We start from the raw sequence: 19,845 nt of genomic DNA on the forward strand, positions 1-19,845 counted from the left end.
AAATCCCTCCATCCCATCCTACCTGGAGCCGGTCGGAAGAGCTGTGTAGCGTGGAACGCTGAGACAGAAAACAGCATGAGAAGGTATGTGCTCTTGGCAGCCCCCGGTGGTCACAATAGGCATAGCATGCATTTACCTTAAAGGAGAAAACCTACTAGAATAAAATTCTGTTGAATCTCCTCTTACCTTATTCAGCCGCAGGGTGCTGTATACACAGACCCAATCTTCACCTCTCACGATGGGCTCCGTTTAAAAAAACCGTCAGAGACTGTGGCCCCCTACGAGTAGGGGGATCCTGCAGTTCTGGCCCTGTAAAGCACCCAGACAGAAATTAGGGGGTTTAAAGCCATTTTCTGATCTGCGGGGTCCAGCTCTCTAAAAAGAGAAGCGTTACAGGTAAAACCTTGTTTCTTCGGACACGAGGCCCAGGTACCATCCAATTCAACCATGGAAAGACACTTTGAATGGATCCGGTTTGCCTGGCTTGCCCCAATATAGGATATCAGGATATTCCCTTTGGAGCTTCAGCACAGGACATCTTTACACGTCCAACACCTAAGACACTGGCGTAAAAACTGAGGTATCCCTGGAAGGGGAGGGATTATATAGGGGGTTGAACTTCCTGATTAGGGTGTGACCAGTGTCCAATACCTAAAGGTACCTGCATAACCCATCAGTTATTACTGTGGCTCTGTGTCCCGTGATGTCCGATAAAGAAACAATTGTTTTCCATGTATCTATCCTGTCAACACTGTAAATGGGAAGGAAAAAGTCCTATGAGCCACATATCAATGCAAGACCCCATATGTGGATGTATGACAGCCACAGCCCAGGCCCCAACCAGGCCGCGCATCCCTCACGCATTTTGCTCCACTCCCAGAGCTTAGTCATGGGGGGGGGTAAATCAGTGAGTTAGTGAGCTGCGATAAAATACAGACAAGATGGGATTGTATGTCATTGTACAGTAGCACACTGCTTTTTTAACAAAAAGTGTGGAGGGTAAAAACTATCAAAGATGAGGCTCTGTTCACATTTTCTGGCGTTTTTGCGGAGTTTTGAAGCATTTTTGTACAGGTGTTTTCAAGGTTAAAAGGTCACCAATGTAAAAGCAGTAAAACGCCTGTAATCTGCCAAAAAAGAAGCTCCTGTACTTTTTTGAGCGTTTTGCTTCAGGTGACAGAACGCTCAGGATGTGAACAGGGGCCATTGAAATGAATGGGATTTGTCTTGTTGGGCGTTTTTAGAGCTGAGGCTTACAGCAGAAAAACGCCCAAAAATGCCAAGATGCAAACGGAACCTAAATGAAGAAAAGACCAGTGGGACATCATTGGTCAATTATTACATAGACCTGCATTTTCAGTAACTGTTTTTGGCTTCATCACCATTTAAATGATCACTGACAATAGTACCTGGATGTCTTGAATTTCTCTATGCTAAACCCAATGGTTGGAACTATATCCTGTGTCTGGGCCTGGAAGATAAAAGAAAAAACAAACAGAGATCGTGTGAGATTTGTACATCCACTAGAAGAAAATATAGTATAAAAATAAATCCATACAAAGTGATAAGCATGCGGGTCATAAATAGCATGCTGGCAATAATTGTTGCCTCGGAAATGCATGGCAGTAATGATAAAGGTGGCAGGCTTCCTGGACAGCTGTTAAACTGGAACTTCACTCTACCAATCAACATTGATTATTTTTAATCTTCATGCTGCTAGCATTAGCAAATAGATAGGAAACAATATGATATTCACTTGTCTTAATATTTCTCGAGTTACTTCCTGGTTTCTTGCCTAAGCAAAAGATGTCAAACATCCCAGGAGTCTTCAGGAGGGGAGGAGAGGAGGGGGGGTTTTCTCAGCTAAGTACACTCTCCTGCATGCATGCTTGAGCTAAGGGCAGATGGATTCCAGGAAGTAAATGCTACAACAATCATTTCTCAATAAAATAACTCAGAGACATGGATGGGGGCACTTGCTTTGAATATTAAAATCAAATTAAAGTGGTTGTAAAGTCATGAGCTTTTTTATCTTGATGCTTTCTATGCATTAAGATAAAAAGCCTTCTGTGTGCAGCAGCCCCCCTCGGCCTCCCTTAACACTTACCTGAGGTCCCCCTCTGTCCAGCGATGTCCACGAGTGTCTCAGCCATCCGAAATTCTCCTTCCTGATTGGCTAAGACACAGTAGCGGTGCCATTGGCTCCCACTGCTGTCAAAATCTGCTAAGCCAATCGGTGGAGAGAGGGGGCCGGGCTGCGCTCTGTGTCTGAATGGACACAGGGAACTGTGACTCGGCTCGGGTGCCCCCATAGCAAGCTGCTTGCTGTGGGGGCTCTGAATAGGAGGGAGAGGCCAGGATCATAGAAGAGGGGCCTGAGAAGAGGAGGATCAGGGCTGCTCTGTGCAAATCCACTGCAGGTGAGCAGGTAAGTAGAACATGTTTTTTTTTTTTTTTTCTTTTCTATGAAAATAAAAAACAAGACATTACAATCACTGTCTGCTTTGTTTTTCATGGCTGGGCACTGATGGCCAGTGAATGAATAGAGCCAGGTGATGTCACTGGTTGCAAAGGTGATGGCACCCTCCACTTCCTTAACCTTTACAGTGGAAGTAGGAAGTAGCAAGCTGTTGGGTATAGTAGCAGGAGAAAACCCCACTACTATATATAATGTTCAGCTGCTGCTGATTGGACAAAAGCCTGAACAAGCAAAGTTTGAGAGTGAGCAGTAGGAGTGTACTTACTAAAGCTGTGCACCTTCCTGCATCGGCAATCATATCCAAACCTCCAAGGCCGCATAGAGCCATATTGGTGGCTGTAAGAAGCTTCCTAGAGGCTTTCTCCAAATGAGAGTCAGCAAGGTAAGTACTCAACCATCACAAGCAGATGTGTTCCAGAATCACCAGATTAGAGACACAAATTAATACAGTGGACTGCAGTACAGCAGAGTCCGAATGAAAAACTGAAGGTAGGCCACTTTCCCTGTAGGAATCTAAAACTTGACTTTCATTCTGACTGCAATGTATCTTGAAAAACCACGAAAGATTGTTATAAAAATCATTATCACATATGTAGGGGATTCCAATAATAAATGTAGCTTGGGAGTGTCTGAATTAGGGCAACATTAAAGTGGTTGTAAACCTTTAAACGACTCTCCTGGCTTGGTAGGGTGAACACCTTGAAAATGGATGTCCTTCCCCGGTATTTGTACCTATTTCAGACAATCCCTATATACATACCTAACTCCTATTTTCGGAAATTGCGCCAGCTGTTCTCTAAATTTATTTGGAATTCAGCCCGTCCTAGAATTAGATACAAAACGTTATCTCTTCCGAAAGCGAGAGGGGGAGCTGGAGCCCCGGACGCTTCATTGTATCATAAGGCAGCAATATTTACTTGCATATTGGACTGGTTCCATAACCATACGACTAAGCTCTGGGTTCACTTGGAAAGCCATATGAACTCCATTGATCTCTCAGCTCTTCCATGGACCACACCCGCAATTCGTAGGGGTTCACTCCCCCTCTGTGACCTCACCCGCCAAACGATCCAAATTTGGGATCGCCTAAACTCTGGAGGTAACATATCCAATCCTTCGGGACCTATGACCCCCCTTTTTGGGACTCCAACCTTCCCACCGGCTATGCATGTGACAAGCTTTGGACCTTGGCGGAAAGAAGACCATAGGAGGCTTTCTCAGGTTCTCCGTACAGACCCCACTCTAATGCCAGATACTCCCCCCAAATCGCTTTCTAGATACCCTATGCAATGGCTTCAGAAACAACAACTGACTTCCTATATCCAAACCTTCCATTCAATACAAGATATTCTAGCTGAACCCACAGGATTCGAGGATATGCTCCTCCAAAACGATCCTCCAACACACGTGGTATCACAGCTTTATTCCCTTTTGTTGAATGCTCTTCACCCTGATCTCCCACCCTACACGAAGGCTTGGGAAAAAGATCTCCAACACTCCATCTCCCCCATTGACTGGCAAAAATGCTTTATTCTAACACACAAGCTCTCCCTAGCCACTAAAACTCAAGAAAAGGGGTTTAAACTGGTGACGAGGTGGTATAGATGTCCTTCGACAATACATCACTTCAACTTGACAAACCCAGATACTTGTTGGCGATGTTTAAACTCCAGGGGCACCATGCTCCACATTTGGTGGGAATGCCCGCCCATACAAAAATTCTGACAACAGATCTTCCTACTATACTGCAGGCTGATGGCAACAGCTCTCTCTCCTTCACCCAAGATAGCTCTCTTGTCCATGCTCCCGGGCACGCTCAAATCCATTAAAAAAGATGTATTACGCCATTTCTTGGCTGCTGCTAGAATGGTGATCCCAAGATATTGGAAGTCAAGAACTGTACCTTCCCTGGGGGAGTGGGCTATTGAGGTGGACCGCATCAGGGACCTTGAACGCCTGTTAGCAGAGGAATCTAATAAAGACAACCAGTTCTCTCTTACATGGACTTCGTGGTCCATGTTCCGATACTCATCGGACTTAATCCCCTGGGCAGAGGGCAACCTGGACGGTACCGCCCCATGACCATACTGGAGCGACTCCTGTTCCTAACCTTTCTGCTTTTCTACTTTCCCCCTAATCCTTCTCCTTTTCATATCAATGTATTCCTTAAAATCCAGATGCAGAATACGACCCGCACAAGCTAATCCTATACAACATAACAGGTTCCTGGAATAAGTTGATTGTAAAAACACACGAAGTTTACTTGTAATCCCCTCCCGTATATGGTGAGGGCTCTTTGGTTATCCTTGTTATATCTCATTATGCTAATTAAAACGATGTTTTTTCCTTGTGATCTGCACACATAACGTACTACAATATGTATACTGCGAATACACTGGATCTATTGTTATCAACACTACTACTACTAATGATGTATATGTGAAGTACTTTTTCTTGTATGCTTTCTTTCAATAAAATCAGATTGAACTAAAGTGGTTGTAAACCCTTACAGACCACTTTGACCTACAGGTAAGCCTAGATTAAGGCTTACCTGTAGGTCCAAGAAATATCTCCTAAACCTACACGGCTTAGGAGATATTTGCAAAAAAAAAAGGCACCGCTGTCTACGGCGCATGCACCGTAGCGCAGGCGCACTGAGCGCGCTGCTGCTAACGGGGATACGCTGTTAGTGGCGGCTCCTGTGCACATGCGCGGGAGTGACGTCATCACGGCTCTGGCCAATCACAGCGCCGGAGCCACGATACCTGGAAGAAGATGAACGTGCCGTACCAGAGAGGACAGCGGTGACATCGCAGGCTCCTGTGTCAGGTAAGTCACACATAATTGGCTACTATGCGATGCATAGTAGCTCATTATGCTTTACCTTTGCAGGGAAACAAAGAGGAAGTAAACTTCCTCTTTAAAGTGTTACTAAACCCACAACAGTAAAATCAGTCTGTATATGCAGTAAAGCATGCATGTTATACTGACTGTGGAACTTAAGGGGTTAATCGTCTGCATTGTGTAAAAAAGGTGTTGGATCCTGTCTTCTCTGATCCTCCTCTTCTTCCACAGTCCCCAAACTATCTGCTGCTAAAACAGAGCCTTGGGGGCTAGCTGCACATGCTCAGTTTGGTGTGTATTGCTGGAGAGTTTTTTTTTCCCTAGGGAGTGTGCATGCAATCAGCACAGGGCCAATCAACACTGTCCAGACAGAGGGTCATGGATCCTGCAGCCTCATAGGACAATCAGGGGAGAATGAAAACTCCTCCTACAAGCTTTAACCAGACACTGATCAAAGTCACAAGACTGCTACTGTATATACTGCTGATGAGAAAAAAGATATTTAGCAGTTTATATTTACTAAAATAATTGCATTTTCATGTTCTGTGTACTGTGGGAGACCAGATATAGTGAATGGAGGGTCCAGGGTTTAGTAACACGTTAAACAAACCTATAGATGTGCAACATACATCTGTAGAAGACATCCATACAGATCCAAAACATGGAAATAAACATAATGTGTGATGTGACGCCCGTCATAGTTTACTAAACAGAATCGCTGAAAGTTTGCCTTTTCGTTGTTTAAACTTAATTGTTGCTTCCCTTCACACCAATTAGATGTACTGCTGGGAAACAAGGACAATTAAACGTTGAAACAAGTACGTTTATATCCCAGTTCTTGTCCCACGGGAGGACACGATCAAGCAATGTCTGTATCTCGTCACGGGCGGTGGGGAGAGGTTACTTGTGAGAAGCAGATAGGAAGCTGGAGGAACATTTCTGTCATGTCACTGGTCCCAGGAGGATTTGCATCCTAAAACACACTGTCATGGCTGCAGCATAAACAAGGCGTTGAGAAGCCAGGGATGACATTAACACAGCTAAATCCTCTAAACTTTTATGCACTGATAACTGTAAGTGGCTTTTATTACACCGAGCCCAGACAGCTCTACTGCTTCATGACTTTAATGTTTTAAGGAAAGTTTTCGCAACATTCTTCCTTAACCACCAACAGGTTGGTTTTAATACTCTATTGCAGTAAATGATTAAAGTGTTACTAAACCCAGGACCCTGAATCCACTATATCTGGTCTCCTACAGTACACAGAACATGGAAATGCAATTATTTTAGTAAATATAAACTGCTAAATAACTTTTCTCATCAGCAGTTAGAGCAGTCTTGTGACTTCTATCAGTTCCCGGCCAAGAACTGGTTAAAGCTTGTAGGAGGCGTTTTCATTCTCCTCTGACTGTCCTATGAGGCTGCAGGACCCCTGACCCTCTGTCTGGACAGTGCTGATTGGTTTAGTGCTGATCACATGCACCCTCCCAAAAAAACAGAACAAAAAAACAAATAAACAAACAAACCCAAAAAAACAAACAAACACACTTTTCTAGCAACACACAAAACTGAACATGTGCAGAGTGCCTCCTAGGGCTCTGTACTATCAGCAGATGGATTGGGACAGTGGAAGAAAGGGAGGATCACAGAAAACAGGATCAAACAGCCATTTTACACAATGCGGAGGATTAACCCCCTTAGATTCCACAGCGAGTATAACAAGCATGCTTTACTACATAAACAGACTGATTTTACTGTTGTGGGTTTAGTAACACTTTAAAGAGAACTGGTCATGACTGAGCTTATTTAAATGTTGGACTAATTACACATTGTGTGAAGCTATAAGGGTTTTGGTCCATTCTATGTTAAGTTTCAAAGTTTTTATATCTATACCAACGATTTTGAAATTACTAATTGCAATGTTGCATTTAAATTGATTCAAGGGACCATACCTGCTAAGGAGGTCTAACATTTATCCAATAATTCACTTCATGAGGTTGGCAGTACTGCCATGTAAAAAAAAAACAAAAAAACAAAAACCCATATGCTGTTAGTAAAAGGTACTTATTTATCTATTTATAGCAGCTAGATTACCTATAGCAAGAAGCTGGAAGTAAACTGCTGCCCCTACTCTCACTACTACAATTCATATTCTTAATGATAATGCAAACCATGAGGCTGGGTTCACACTAGTGCAAATTGGATGCGGATTCGCAATAGCAGGAGATTGTGACCGGCTCTCTATGGAGACGGCTCACATATCTCTGCTGCGGCTCCGGTGCAAACTTGCACCGGGTCCTGTGCTTCTTCAGCCAAGCATTCTGGGCTGAAATCGGACCTGAACCATGCACCGGACCCCTGCTGTGAGCCGCATGCGGCTTAGATGTGATTTCTGCCTGAACGTATGTTCGGGAAAATATAGGCAACAATAGTCTCCCTGGCTGCAACATTCTGATATGACTTAACCACACTCTAGTCTATACAGTGGGGAAAATTATTATTTAATCTCCTGCAGATTTTGCAAATTTGCCCACTTACAAAGAAATGAAGGGTCTAGAATTTTTATCATAGGTGCATTTTAAATGATAGAGACAGAATATCAACCAAACCCCCCCCCCCCCGACCCCCCTCAAAAAAACAAACCAAAAAACAACAAAAAAAAAACAACACAAATGTTATAAATTGAGTTGCAGTTCAGAAGGTAAAATAAGCATTTGATCCCCAAGCAAAACAAGATTTAGTACTTGCTGGAGAAACCCTTGTAGGCAAGCACAGAGGTAAGACATTTCTTGTAGTTGGTTACCAGGTTTGCACACATCTCAGGAAGGATTTTGGTCCACTCTTCTTTACAGATCTTCTCTAAATCCTTAAAGAGGAGCTCCAGTCTGGGAAAAAATGAAGTCAGCAGCTACAAATACTGTAGTTGCTGACTTATAATATAAGGACATACAGTCAGGTCCATAAATATTGGGACATCGACACAATTCTAATTTTTTTGGCTCTATACACCACCACAATGGATTTGAAATGAAACAAACAAGATGTGCATTGACTGCAGACTTTCAGCTTTAACTTGAGGGTATTTACATCCAAATCAGGTGAACGGTGTAGGAATTACAATAGTTTGTATACGTGCCTCCCACTTTTTAAGGGACCAAAAGTAATGGGACAATTGGCTGCTCAGCTGTTCCATGGCCAGGTGTGTGTTATTCCCTCATTATCCCATTTACAAGGAGCAGATAAAAGGTCCAGAGTTCATTTCAAGTGTGCTATTTGCATTTGGAATCTGTTGCTGTCAACTCTCAATAAGAGATCCAAAGAGCTGTCACTATCAGTGAAGCAATCCATCATTAGGCTGAAAAAACAAAACAAACCCATAAGAGAGATAGCAAAAACTTTAGGTGTGGCCAAATCAACTGTTTGGAACATCATTAAAAAGAAAGAACGCACCTGTGAGCTCAGCAACACCAAAAGACCCGGAAGACCACGGAAAACGACTGTGGTGGATGACAGAAGAATTCTTTCCCTGGTGAAGAAAACACCCTTCACAACAGTTGACCAGATAAAGAACACTCTCCAGGAGGTAGGTGTATGTGTGTCAAAACCAACAATCAAGAGAAGACTTCACCAGAGTGAATACAGAGGGTTCACCACAAGATGTAAACCATTGGTGAGCCTCAAAAACAGGAAGGCCAGATTAGAGTTTGCCAACCAACATCTAAAAAAGCCTTCACAGTTCTGGAACAACATCCTATGGACAGATGAGACCAAGATCAACTTGTACCAGAGTGATAGGAAGAGAAGAGTATGGAGAAGGAAAGGAACTGCTCATGATCCAAAGCATACCACCTCATCAGTGAAGCATGGTGGTGGTAGTGTCATGGCGTGGGCATGTATGGCTGTCAATGGAACTGGTTCTCTTGTATCTATTGATGATGTGACTGCTGACAAAAGCAGTAGGATGAATTCTGAAGTGTTTTGGGCAATATTATCTGCTCATATTCAGCAAAATGCTTCAAAACTCATTGGACAGCATTTCACAGTGCAGATGGACAATGACCCGAAGCATACTGCGAAAGCAACCAAAGAGTTTTTTAAGGGAAAGAAGTGGAATGATATGCAATGGCCAAGTCAATCACCTGACCTGAATCCGATTGAGCATGCATTTCACTTGCTGAAGACAAAACTGAAGGGAAAATGCCCCAAGAACAAGCAGGAACTGAAGACAGTTGCAGTAGAGGCCTGGCAGAGCATCACCAGGGATGAAACCCAGCATCTGGTGATGTCTATGCGTTCCAGACTTCAGGCTGTAATTGACTGCAAAGGATTTGCAAACAAGTATTAAAAAGTGAAAGTTTGATGAATGATTGTAAATCTGTCCCATTACTTTTGGTCCCTTAAAAAGTGGGAGGCACATATACAAACTGTTGTAATTCCTACACCATTCACCTGATTTGGATGTAAAAACCCTCAAATTAAAGCTTAAAGTCTGCAGTTAAAGCACATCTTGTTCGTTTCATTTCAAATCCATTGTAGTGGTGTATAGAGCCAAAAAGATTTGAATTGTTTGGATGTCCCAATATTTATGGACCTGACTGTATCTTAATTTCCTTCCCTTCTAAGATGGATGTAAATTTACGTTATATGTTGGAGGTCCTTTCTATCATGTTTAGATGCATCCAAGATGAACTTTTTGGGTAGAAGCCTATTTTAGGTTTGCTTTTTAAGTCTACCGTTAGTTTTTATATTATCAGGCTTTAAAGTAATTTCTAATTCTTGTTAATTAGAATTATTATTTTTATGTTGTCTGTATAATTGTAAGTAGCCAATCTATACTGCTCTCTCATAGCGATTTTTAGTTGGTTTATTATTAACTTTTTTTTTTTTTTTTTTTTTTTTTTTACAGTATATCCCTTTGTATGTAATAAGGAAGCTTTATACTCATTTAAGATTTGATTAATGTGGCTTTGCGGATGCAGTTACATTTAAAAATCGAGGCACACAATATTGTTGGCCCATTAGATCATGGCTGCATTAGCACTTCCTGTTTCCATACTCAAATAAGATCTTCAACAAAATGGCAGAATTACCACTTCCAGTTTATATATTTATTATACACACGCCTTCAGAGGGTGGGTTTTCGTGAGGCTACAAAAAGATGGTGGACGTCAACACTGAGGACCCCCTGGTTATGTCCTATTGGACAAAATGCTTTGGGTGGAGTTTCTGGTGCTGACGTCACTGTATGATCGCCACTGTATGATCTCGGGTCCTTCCAAATAAATTAGGAAAGACAAGATCAGCTTTCTATTTTCACAAACTAGCTTAGGTTTAGGCAATGTGTTATAGGCCAGTGCAACCATTGCACAAGGTGTTGGAGCTATTGAGTCTTTCAAATAACCTTCTCTATTTTATACCCAAAAGATAAGGTAACGCTTGGATCTGAAGTCTTTTGGAAAAAAATTAAAAATGCTTAAAAATGGCAACTCCAGTTTCATGGGGGAAAAAAAATATCAAATAAAAAAATAATAATAATATAGCATATACAATTGTGACTCAAGACATATTGTAATTAAAAGTTAATAAAAATTGCCTTTCTTTTCAATCTGAAGCTCTGTAAATTTTCTGTAAAATGCAATATGGCTACCTGGATATGTTCTGTACACAGAATGTCTACAATGCAATTTTCTGCTTGTGTGATTGGCTCACTGATTTTCCCAGAAGTCTGCACCAAGATACAAGTCAGATATCAGGCATCTCCTGAAACAAAAATTGCATTTTTGTTGATACTCCCAATAGGAAATAATGTCTAAGCCTCGGTTCACACTAGATGCGGTGCGAATTCACAGCAAATTCGCTGCCAATTCCACACCGCATCAAAATTCCAACCCATTCATGTGAACCGATTGTGGAGTGTATGTTAAAGTGATTGTAAAGTCTCGTTTTTTTCCTATAAAAATAACAAACAGGTTAAACTTACCTGCTATGTTGCGGTGGATTTTCACAGAGCAGCCCTGATCCTCCTCTTCTCGGGTCACTCTTCTGTGATCCTGGCCCCTCCCTCCTGTTCAGTGCCCCCACAGCAAGCAGCCTGCTATGGGGGCACCCGAGCTGAGTCACAGCTCCCAGTGTCCATTCAGACACGGAGCCCCGCCCCAGCCTTGCCCCCTCTCTCCCCTGATTGGCTAGTTGGCTTTGATGGATAGCAGCGGGAGCCAATGGTGCTGCTGCTGTGTCTCAGCCAATCAGGAAGGAGAATCTTGGATGGCTGACACAGTTGTAGACATCACTGGACAGAGGGACCTCAGGTAAGTATTAGGGGGGGCTGCTGCACACAGAAGGCTTTTTACCTTCATGCATAGAATGCATAAAGATAAAAAACCTTCTGCCTTTACAACTCCTTAAAAGGTTAACAACAGCCTGAAATCGGTTTGCAAAAAGCAGTGCGATTTGCAGAATCGGATTGTATGGGTGATTCGGACAAAAAAAAGGGTCCTGCATGAGTTTGGTGCAATTTGAGCCATACAAATCCATGGCTCAAATCACACCCCAGAGACATTGCATGTAATTCCCACAGGATTGTGCGGCAATTCCTGTGCGAATTATATGCGGTGTCCCCCACTAAATCAGTGTGAACCTGGGCTAGAGGGATACAGATCCTGCAAGTTTCCTCATTAGAGCCCTGCAGGTGCAGCAGTTGATTAATTATGAAACCACTCCCATTAGAGTCACTTACCAAATGGATACATACAAAACACAAAGGGATTTCTTCAGAATAACAAAAGGTAGGAATCTGCAAAGTTTGTTAAAATCCTTGCAATGTACATAAATCACCCAGAGGGCAATGTTGTTTTATTTCTCAACAAAAGTGGAGTTACTCTTTAAAGCCTGTTACTCCTCCGATGAGACAAAAACTTCACTCGGCATTCTTTACACTTCACAAGAACAATATGCAGCCTTCTCTCTGTACTTCAGGTCTCATTTTCTGCTGATGTAGGTGCTGCCATCTTGGGAATGTGATGAGCAGCTAAATGAGTGTGTGGGTTTGTCAATCACTGCATGCTGACAGCTCATGACAGCTTCAAGACGTTTGCTGCACAGTATTTGTTCAAAAAGAAAAGGCTGAAATAACAAAGAGCTTGTATGTCATGCAGCAACAAAACAGATCTATAAAATCCCTAGAATTTGCAACTATCCTTAATGCTGAACACCAGGAGTTCAGCCACTCTGTAAAATGTACTGGCTTACTATGAGTTAAAGTGTCACTAAACCCACATCATAAAAAGCTATCAATAAATGGTGTAATACATGCTGTTCATACTCACTCTGAGTCACAATGAGATTCTTTGTCTGTATTCTGCAAAAAAAAACCTGGGTGATCCTGCTGCTCTCTATCTCCACGTCATGTCCCCAATTCAGCTAGGGATTTTGCAGCTGTGGTGGCAACTCTGCACATGCTCAGCTTTCAGTGAGTCTCAGTGTTGAGTATTTCCTCCCTATCACATCTGAGCCGCCCATGTGACTATAGAGTCGCCCATGTGGGCGCATACACAGCAGTAAATGACAGCCCACTCTATCCCTTCTCCTCAATGCCCAACTAACCAGCTAAATACAATGGGGGCAGGATATTACATGTAGATTAATGGAGGCTTCACCTCTTATTTTGTGGGCTGGTTCACATCACTAAAACGCACTCCAGATTTAGGTCCAGATTAGTTTCTGCATGCCTGTTTTAATGCATTCCGGTGCATTTCCAAATGCATTTTGCCCCAGTTCTTCTCACTGTACTGGTGTCCATTGCGTTTTTGATGCATTTTACCACATTCCAGTACAGTCCAGTGCAGGAAAAATACAGCATGTTCTACTTTTTGTTCTGAAACGCCCTGGAACTGATCGTACTGGTGTGAATTAGGCCACTGGAAACCATATAACTTACTTTCCATGCGTTTTTGATGCAGAAAAAAAATGCACTGGACTGCATGTGGTATGGACTGGCCCTATGACAAAGCCCGAGAGGTGTGACAACCTGTGACTGGCAGAAATCCACACCATGTTATTTCCACAAAAACATAAAGATGTCATCTCAAATATATATTTGTATGCCAGTTATAATTTTATTTTTGCTCTGTATTCCATTAGGCCGTTTTTCTTTTTTGTGAACAGGTGACCAGCAGCAGAGGACTAGAAGCTCCTCCTACTTATGTTTCCCTGCAGACAGGCTGGGAAAGACCTGGGTCATGTGACAGCTATGTATTGATTAGGAAAAGGGCACTTCGATTTTTTTATTAAAATAATTACAGTGCCATCATCCACGTACAGAAATTGAAGGGACAATGTAAATTAAACAGTGTGTGTTTAGTTTCATCTTAAAGCGGGGGTCCACCTATCTATCGTTTTTTTTTTTTTTTTAGTTCATTCACAAACTTTTCTTCTCAGCATTACATACTCACATATTGTGTGTAATATGTCCGCCTGTGTCAGATTTCGTCGGAAAGAATAACTTATATTATTCACTGCAGGCGGTTTCCATCTTCATTGTGGGCATTTGAAGCCCACAAGCATTTATTTCCTGGATGTGGTGAATGCTGTGCTCCCAGCATTCACCGCTCGTTCCCACACATGTTCAGTGGCATCCTGGGAAGCCCGAGACTAGCTCCCAGGAGTATGGGAGAGGCTAGAAACACGCCTACTCCCACGGGAGGAGAACCAGGAAGTGCAAAGAAGAATAGAAAAATAAAAGGTAATTACGGCGATTTAAATTTTTTTATATGGCATGTCAGCATCTAGGCAAGGAAGAGAATACATACAGATATTGTTCAAAATTTGGGTGGAACCTCGCTTTAAGTCCATGCACCTTGTTGACCTTATCTTATATTAATCTAGTACATTTTACAAAGTGGCTGAATTCCTGGAATTCATCTTTAAAGTGGTAGTAAAGGTGTTTTTGTTGATTTACACCTACAGGTAAGCCTATATAAGGCTTACTTGTAGATACAGTAAATATCTCCTAAATGTGTACTGTTGATGTCACCAGCGCATGCGCAATGTGTTCTCTATGGACGGCGTGCTGTGCATTGAGAGAGCCGTGCTGCAGCCATGACTTCCCAGCGCATGCTTGGAGTGACGATATGCCGGCTCGGCCAATCAGACGGCCACAGCCCACGAACACGGTGAACCAGGTGAAGATGGAAGCCCTGTCAGCTGTGACAACGCTCTTCGTTTTCAGGCAAGTATTTCAAGTGGTAGCATTCTCAGCCCACTACAGCCTCTATTACATACATCAGCCATGTATTGAGCCATGAGGATGTACAGTGCAGCAGCAATAAAATTGTGGGCATAAATACTATGGGATCCAGGTATAGGACAGCAGTATGGGTATATGGCCATACCACTGCTTATAAATATTTAGGCTAGGTTCACACTAGTTCAACTGCAACTCTATCAGGTTTACAGTGCAATTTAAAAAAAAAAAAAAAAAAAAAAAAAAAAAAAAAAAACACGTTTGGGTCCCCCCCAATCAGAGCCCTTTGAGTCTGGTATAGATTTTAAGTGGGACAACTTAAATATAAATCAATACCATACCCTTATCCAAGCATGCAGTCTGGCAGGCATTCCCCTCCTGAACCCTACGGGCCATATGTCCTAAGCATGGCAAAGCACCTTTTCCCTATACTGATGACAAAGACTTCTTCCCCACAACAATGGCCTGATGGTTGTGGGGGTCTGCGGGTGGAGGGCTTATCAGAATCTGAAAGCCCCCTTTAACTATAGGGGGGTTCCCAGACGCTGTCCCTCCCCCATGTGAGCCAGTAAGGGGAACATAGTACAAAAAAAAAAACACGCGTGTCCTAAAAATACTTACTTTTTCATGATATGATGCAGCCTAGTTAGTGTTACAATAAAGGTACTTTAATTATACACTACAGGTTTGCTTTAACCTACTCAAACTGATACCACTGCAGATACATCTACAATGATTCTCATTGTGCCATAATTGGCTAATGTTAAAACAATGGCATCCGCATTTCCAGCTGGCATGTACTTGTGCTTAACTGCCTGTGGACTGAGCACATGCAGATGCAATGACTCAAGATCAGAGCTTTATAATCTAACTGCTTACTGAGTAATGAGAGAACTGTAGTACTCCATACAGGAAAATGACACAAAGCACTTATACAGTTATTATGGCTCTAAACTCAAATGTTTTTTGTTTTTTTTTACCCTAATGCATTCTCTGCATTAAAGTGGTTGTAAAGGCTGAAGGTTTTTTATCTTCATGCATTGCATGAAGGTGAAAAACCTTCTGTGTGCAGTGGCCAAATCCTTACCTGAGCTCCCGCCGATCCAGCAATGTTCACGATAGCCTTGGCTGTTGCAGGACTCTCTTACCTCATTGGCTGAGAACGCAGCGAAAGCCCATTGGCTTACACTGCTGTCAATCACAGCCAGTGAGCCAATGAGGAGAGAGCAGGGGGGGGGGGGCAAGCCATGGCTCTATGTGTCTTATGGATGCACAGAACAGCAGCTTGGGAGCGAGCACGCAGCGGTGCCCCCAGGGAAAGCAGCTCTTTCACTGGGGGGCACTGCTCGAATAGGAGGAGCCGGGAGCACCGGTCCCCCCACCCGAAAAGAAGAGGTTCGGAACTGGTCTGTGCAAAACCACTGCACAGAGCAGGTAAGTATAACAAGTTTGTTATTCATTTAAAAAAAAAAAAATAAAAAATAATACCACTTAAAAGGTAAAAAAATCTTCCAAATCCTGTTGCCCCCCACCCCCCTCCCTAAACACGTACCTGAGTCCTTTCACGATCTAGCCCTGTCCTGTCTGCAGAAGCACTCCTCTCTCTTCCTAGTCTCACAGGAGACTGAGAACAGCGGGAGCCTTCTGTCAGTCAAATACTATGAGGAGAGAGTGGGGGGGCATGGTCAAGCCACGTTGTGTGTGTGTGTCCATAGACACACACAGTCCAGCTCGCGAGCGCATTTGCACAGGGGCCATCTCAGCTTGCTTATGGGGCACCCCCAGGAAAGGGAGGAGCAGACAGCATGGGAGAGGACTCCCAAAGAGGAGGTAAGGGGCCGCTCTTCAGCCTTTTTAGCTGCACATCATTACTTGACAATGGTAGACCAATTGTAGTCTCCACCAAGGGCACATTTAACATGGAGACATCTCAGGAGCACAACTGTTGCCACCCCATGACAGGACATCCCTAAACCAGGACCCTTCATGACATATATAAATATGGCTGCCTGTACCTTTCCCAATGGTACGGTACATGATGCTCTATCATTAATCGTTTCTTAAAAATCGAATACCAATGTAAGTAGTGATCTCTGATACACATAAAAAAATATACACATAAAAGCCTGGTTTACTTACCTGAATTTATGGTCCCATGACAGGCCAAGTCTCAAGTTTTCTGTGTTGCAGTCTGTAGTTTAGGATGGTCCTTCTTGCAGAGCCCACGTCGCTCCCTGGTGATGTGGATGCTGCCCATTGGCTTCAGAAGAGTCCAGTCAGTGGGCAGTTTTATCCCACCAGCAATTGTGTCTAAATACTTAGAACATTCTAAACACTACACAGTTAACAAGGATATAATATTGCTCATTATCCAATATGGCCACCAGTAGGCATAACCACCAGTGCAAGCTACAGAGAGACTAACTGAACGCAGGTAAACTTCGGATTTTGTGCCACCCTAAAATAAAAGCATGCACTTAGGATAGCCATAGACTGTACAGGACAAGTAATAATGCAGCCATGATCCAACCACCCACAGGGCATCAGACCTAATAAGCACCGCAGTTGTTCAAAGAATTTACAAAAATTAATTTGGCAAACATAGAAAGTTCATTAGAATGGAAAGGGGAGAAAAATAAAAGCCCACTATCAGCTTCCTCACCCAGTGTTCCTTTGAATTACAGACAGTAGAATCTGGCAGGACCCACAGACATGAGACCGTCACCTGTCCTGGCCAAAAACAGCTGGGTCATTTGACATCATTTCATGTCTGGGGCTACCAAGCAATTCTGTTTGTATTAGTCATAGAATTCCACTTTCACATCTATAGCTTCTTTCTACAACACAGCTATTGAAGTAGTAGTCGGACAATCCTCCTCTATTGCAAACAAATGATTCTATGTTCACCGTTCACAAACATTTCCTGAAGGAGCCTGAAAATCAATTACATAAGAAATAAGAACCTACTGCAAAATATTGAAATTTCTGTACATTAAACACATTTGTAAAGATGAATTACTAGTGCTTTTCTATCATGTTTGCCATTAGGCCTATGGTCCAAACGCCTGAATTATTTTAGTTTGGTTGTTCCAATGACTGCCACTGCGGTCAGCCCACCAAAAACAGTTAGCTATAAGTGTAGCCTATATTTCTAGGCTAATCCAAAAGATTTCTCGGCCCCAAATCTGACACTGTTCCTTTTCCACATTGGAGATTTGAATACCTCACCTGTTTTTTTCCCTATAATGGGAAAAAAAAGGAGGGGGGGGGGGGTAGGAGGGTTCTGAGATTGCAAAGATATCATCAATAGGAGTTCCCTTAAAGTGATTGTAAAGGCAGAAGGTTTTTTTATCCTAATGCATTCTATGCATTAAGATAAAAAGCCTTCTGTGTGCAGCAGCCCCCCTAATAGTGAGCTCATTTCAATCCATCGATGTTGCAGGAGAGACTTGGCTGCCCGGGGCTCCCCTCCTCATTGGCCGAGGCAGCAGCGTTCTGCAGTGAGCCAACGAGGAGAGCGAGTGGGTGGGGCCTAGCTGCAGCTCCGTGTCTAAATGGACACAGCTGCCTGCTGTGGGGGCACTCGTCAGGAGGGAGGGGCCAGGAGTGCCAAAGAGGGACCCGAGAAGAAGAGGATCAGGGCTGCTCTGTACAAAACCACTGCACAGAGCAGGTAAGTATAACAGGTTTGCTATTTTTAGCAAAAAAAAAAAAAAAAAAAAAAAACAAACACACAAGACTTTAGTATTACTTTAAGAGATATAAGGAATTAGAAGGTGGGTAAGTATATAATATGTTATGTGTATAAATTTTTGAATTTTTAGATCTTTAATGACATTTTTTGGTAGATGTTCCGTCAGTCAAACTTTCTCCTGATGAAGTGAACTAGGATTTTTGAAACGCGTTGAGATTTATGATATTACCTAGTTATTCTTCTTGCATTTGTCATTTTGTTGTTGCAGCTACAGTATGTATGCCTTTACAAACAAGTATCTGATGGAAGTACTCCAATTGTGCTTTTATTCATGTATGTTCTATGTATTATCCAGAATGCCTTTTTAATACATTTGTACTTATTGAATAAAACATTATTGCTTTTAAACCATTTTGATTTGTTTATGGCAAATCTCATGAAAGTCCCATGAGCTTTGTTTGTTATGCATTTAGCAATGTTTTAAACTCCAATTTTGTTGATAAAAAAAAACAAACATTCAGTTCGGGGTGATCTGTATAAATTTTTTGTATAAATTGAAAGATGATGTTACGCCAAGTAAATAGATACATAACATGTCACATTTTAAAATTGCGCACACTTGTGGAATGGCACCAAACTTTGGTACTTAACCCTTTCATGACTAAGCCTATTTTTGAAATTTGGTGTTTACAAGTTAAAATCTGTATTTTTTGCTAGAAAATTACTTAGAACCCCCAAACATTATATATATATTTTTAGCAGAGAATCTAGAGACTAAAATGGAGATTGTTGCAATATTTTATATCAAACGGTATTTGTTCAGCGGTGTTTTAAACGCAAATTTTTGGGAAAAGGGACACTTTCATGAATTTAAAAAAATCTCAACAGTAAAGTTAACCCAATTTTTTTGTATAATGTGAAAGATGATGCTACGCCGAGTAAATAGATACCAAACATGTCATGCTTTATAATTGCACGCACTCGTGGAATGGCGACAAACTACGGTACCTAAGAATTTCCATAGGCGAAGCTTTAAATTTTTTTACGGTTACCAGGTTAGAGTTACAGAGGAGGTCTAGTGCTAGAATTATTGCTCTCGCTCTGACGATCGCGGTGATACCTCACATGTGTAGTTTGAACACCGTTTACATATGCGGGCGTGACTTCCGTATGCGTTTTCTTTGCTGCGCGAGCTCGAGGGGACGGGGGCGCTTTAAAAAAAATTTTTTTTCTTATTTTATGTATTTTTATATTTATAAATTGTGTTTAAAGAAAAAAAAAATTTTTGATGACTTTTATTGCTGTCAGAAGGAATGTAAACATCCCTTTTGACAGTAATAGGTGGTGACAGGTACTCTTTATGGAGGGATCGGGGGTCACTGGAGGCAGCCGATTGGTCACCGGGCCTCCTGATGGAACAGGAGGCCTGGTAAGAGTGGCAGGAGGCGGCGGGAGGGGGGGGGACGTTCCCACCCGCTCCTCCGGTAGAACAGCCGAGCGGCTTTTAGCTGCATCAGTTGTTATACTTGGATAGCCGATCGCCCGCTCTAAACAACGGTACCGGGATGATGCCTGCAGCTGCGGGCA

The 19,845-nt window shown here is 42.4% G+C and overlaps 1 protein-coding gene across 3 annotated transcripts in view; it reads right to left on the reverse strand.

Moving 5' to 3' along the window:
* ARL6 (ARF like GTPase 6) overlaps positions 1-19,845 on the reverse strand; it is a 126,807-nt gene that overhangs the window by 94,264 nt on the left and 12,698 nt on the right. For all 3 annotated transcript variants that reach the window (XM_073616988.1, XM_073616986.1, XM_073616987.1), the window contains exon 3: positions 1,410-1,471. In XM_073616988.1, coding sequence (XP_073473089.1) covers positions 1,410-1,471 — 62 coding nt within the window. The remainder of the gene's footprint in view (positions 1-1,409; positions 1,472-19,845) is intronic.

This window comes from Aquarana catesbeiana, linkage group LG02, assembly GCF_042186555.1.
Source record: "Aquarana catesbeiana isolate 2022-GZ linkage group LG02, ASM4218655v1, whole genome shotgun sequence".
Classification (NCBI taxonomy): Eukaryota; Metazoa; Chordata; class Amphibia; order Anura; family Ranidae; genus Aquarana; species Aquarana catesbeiana.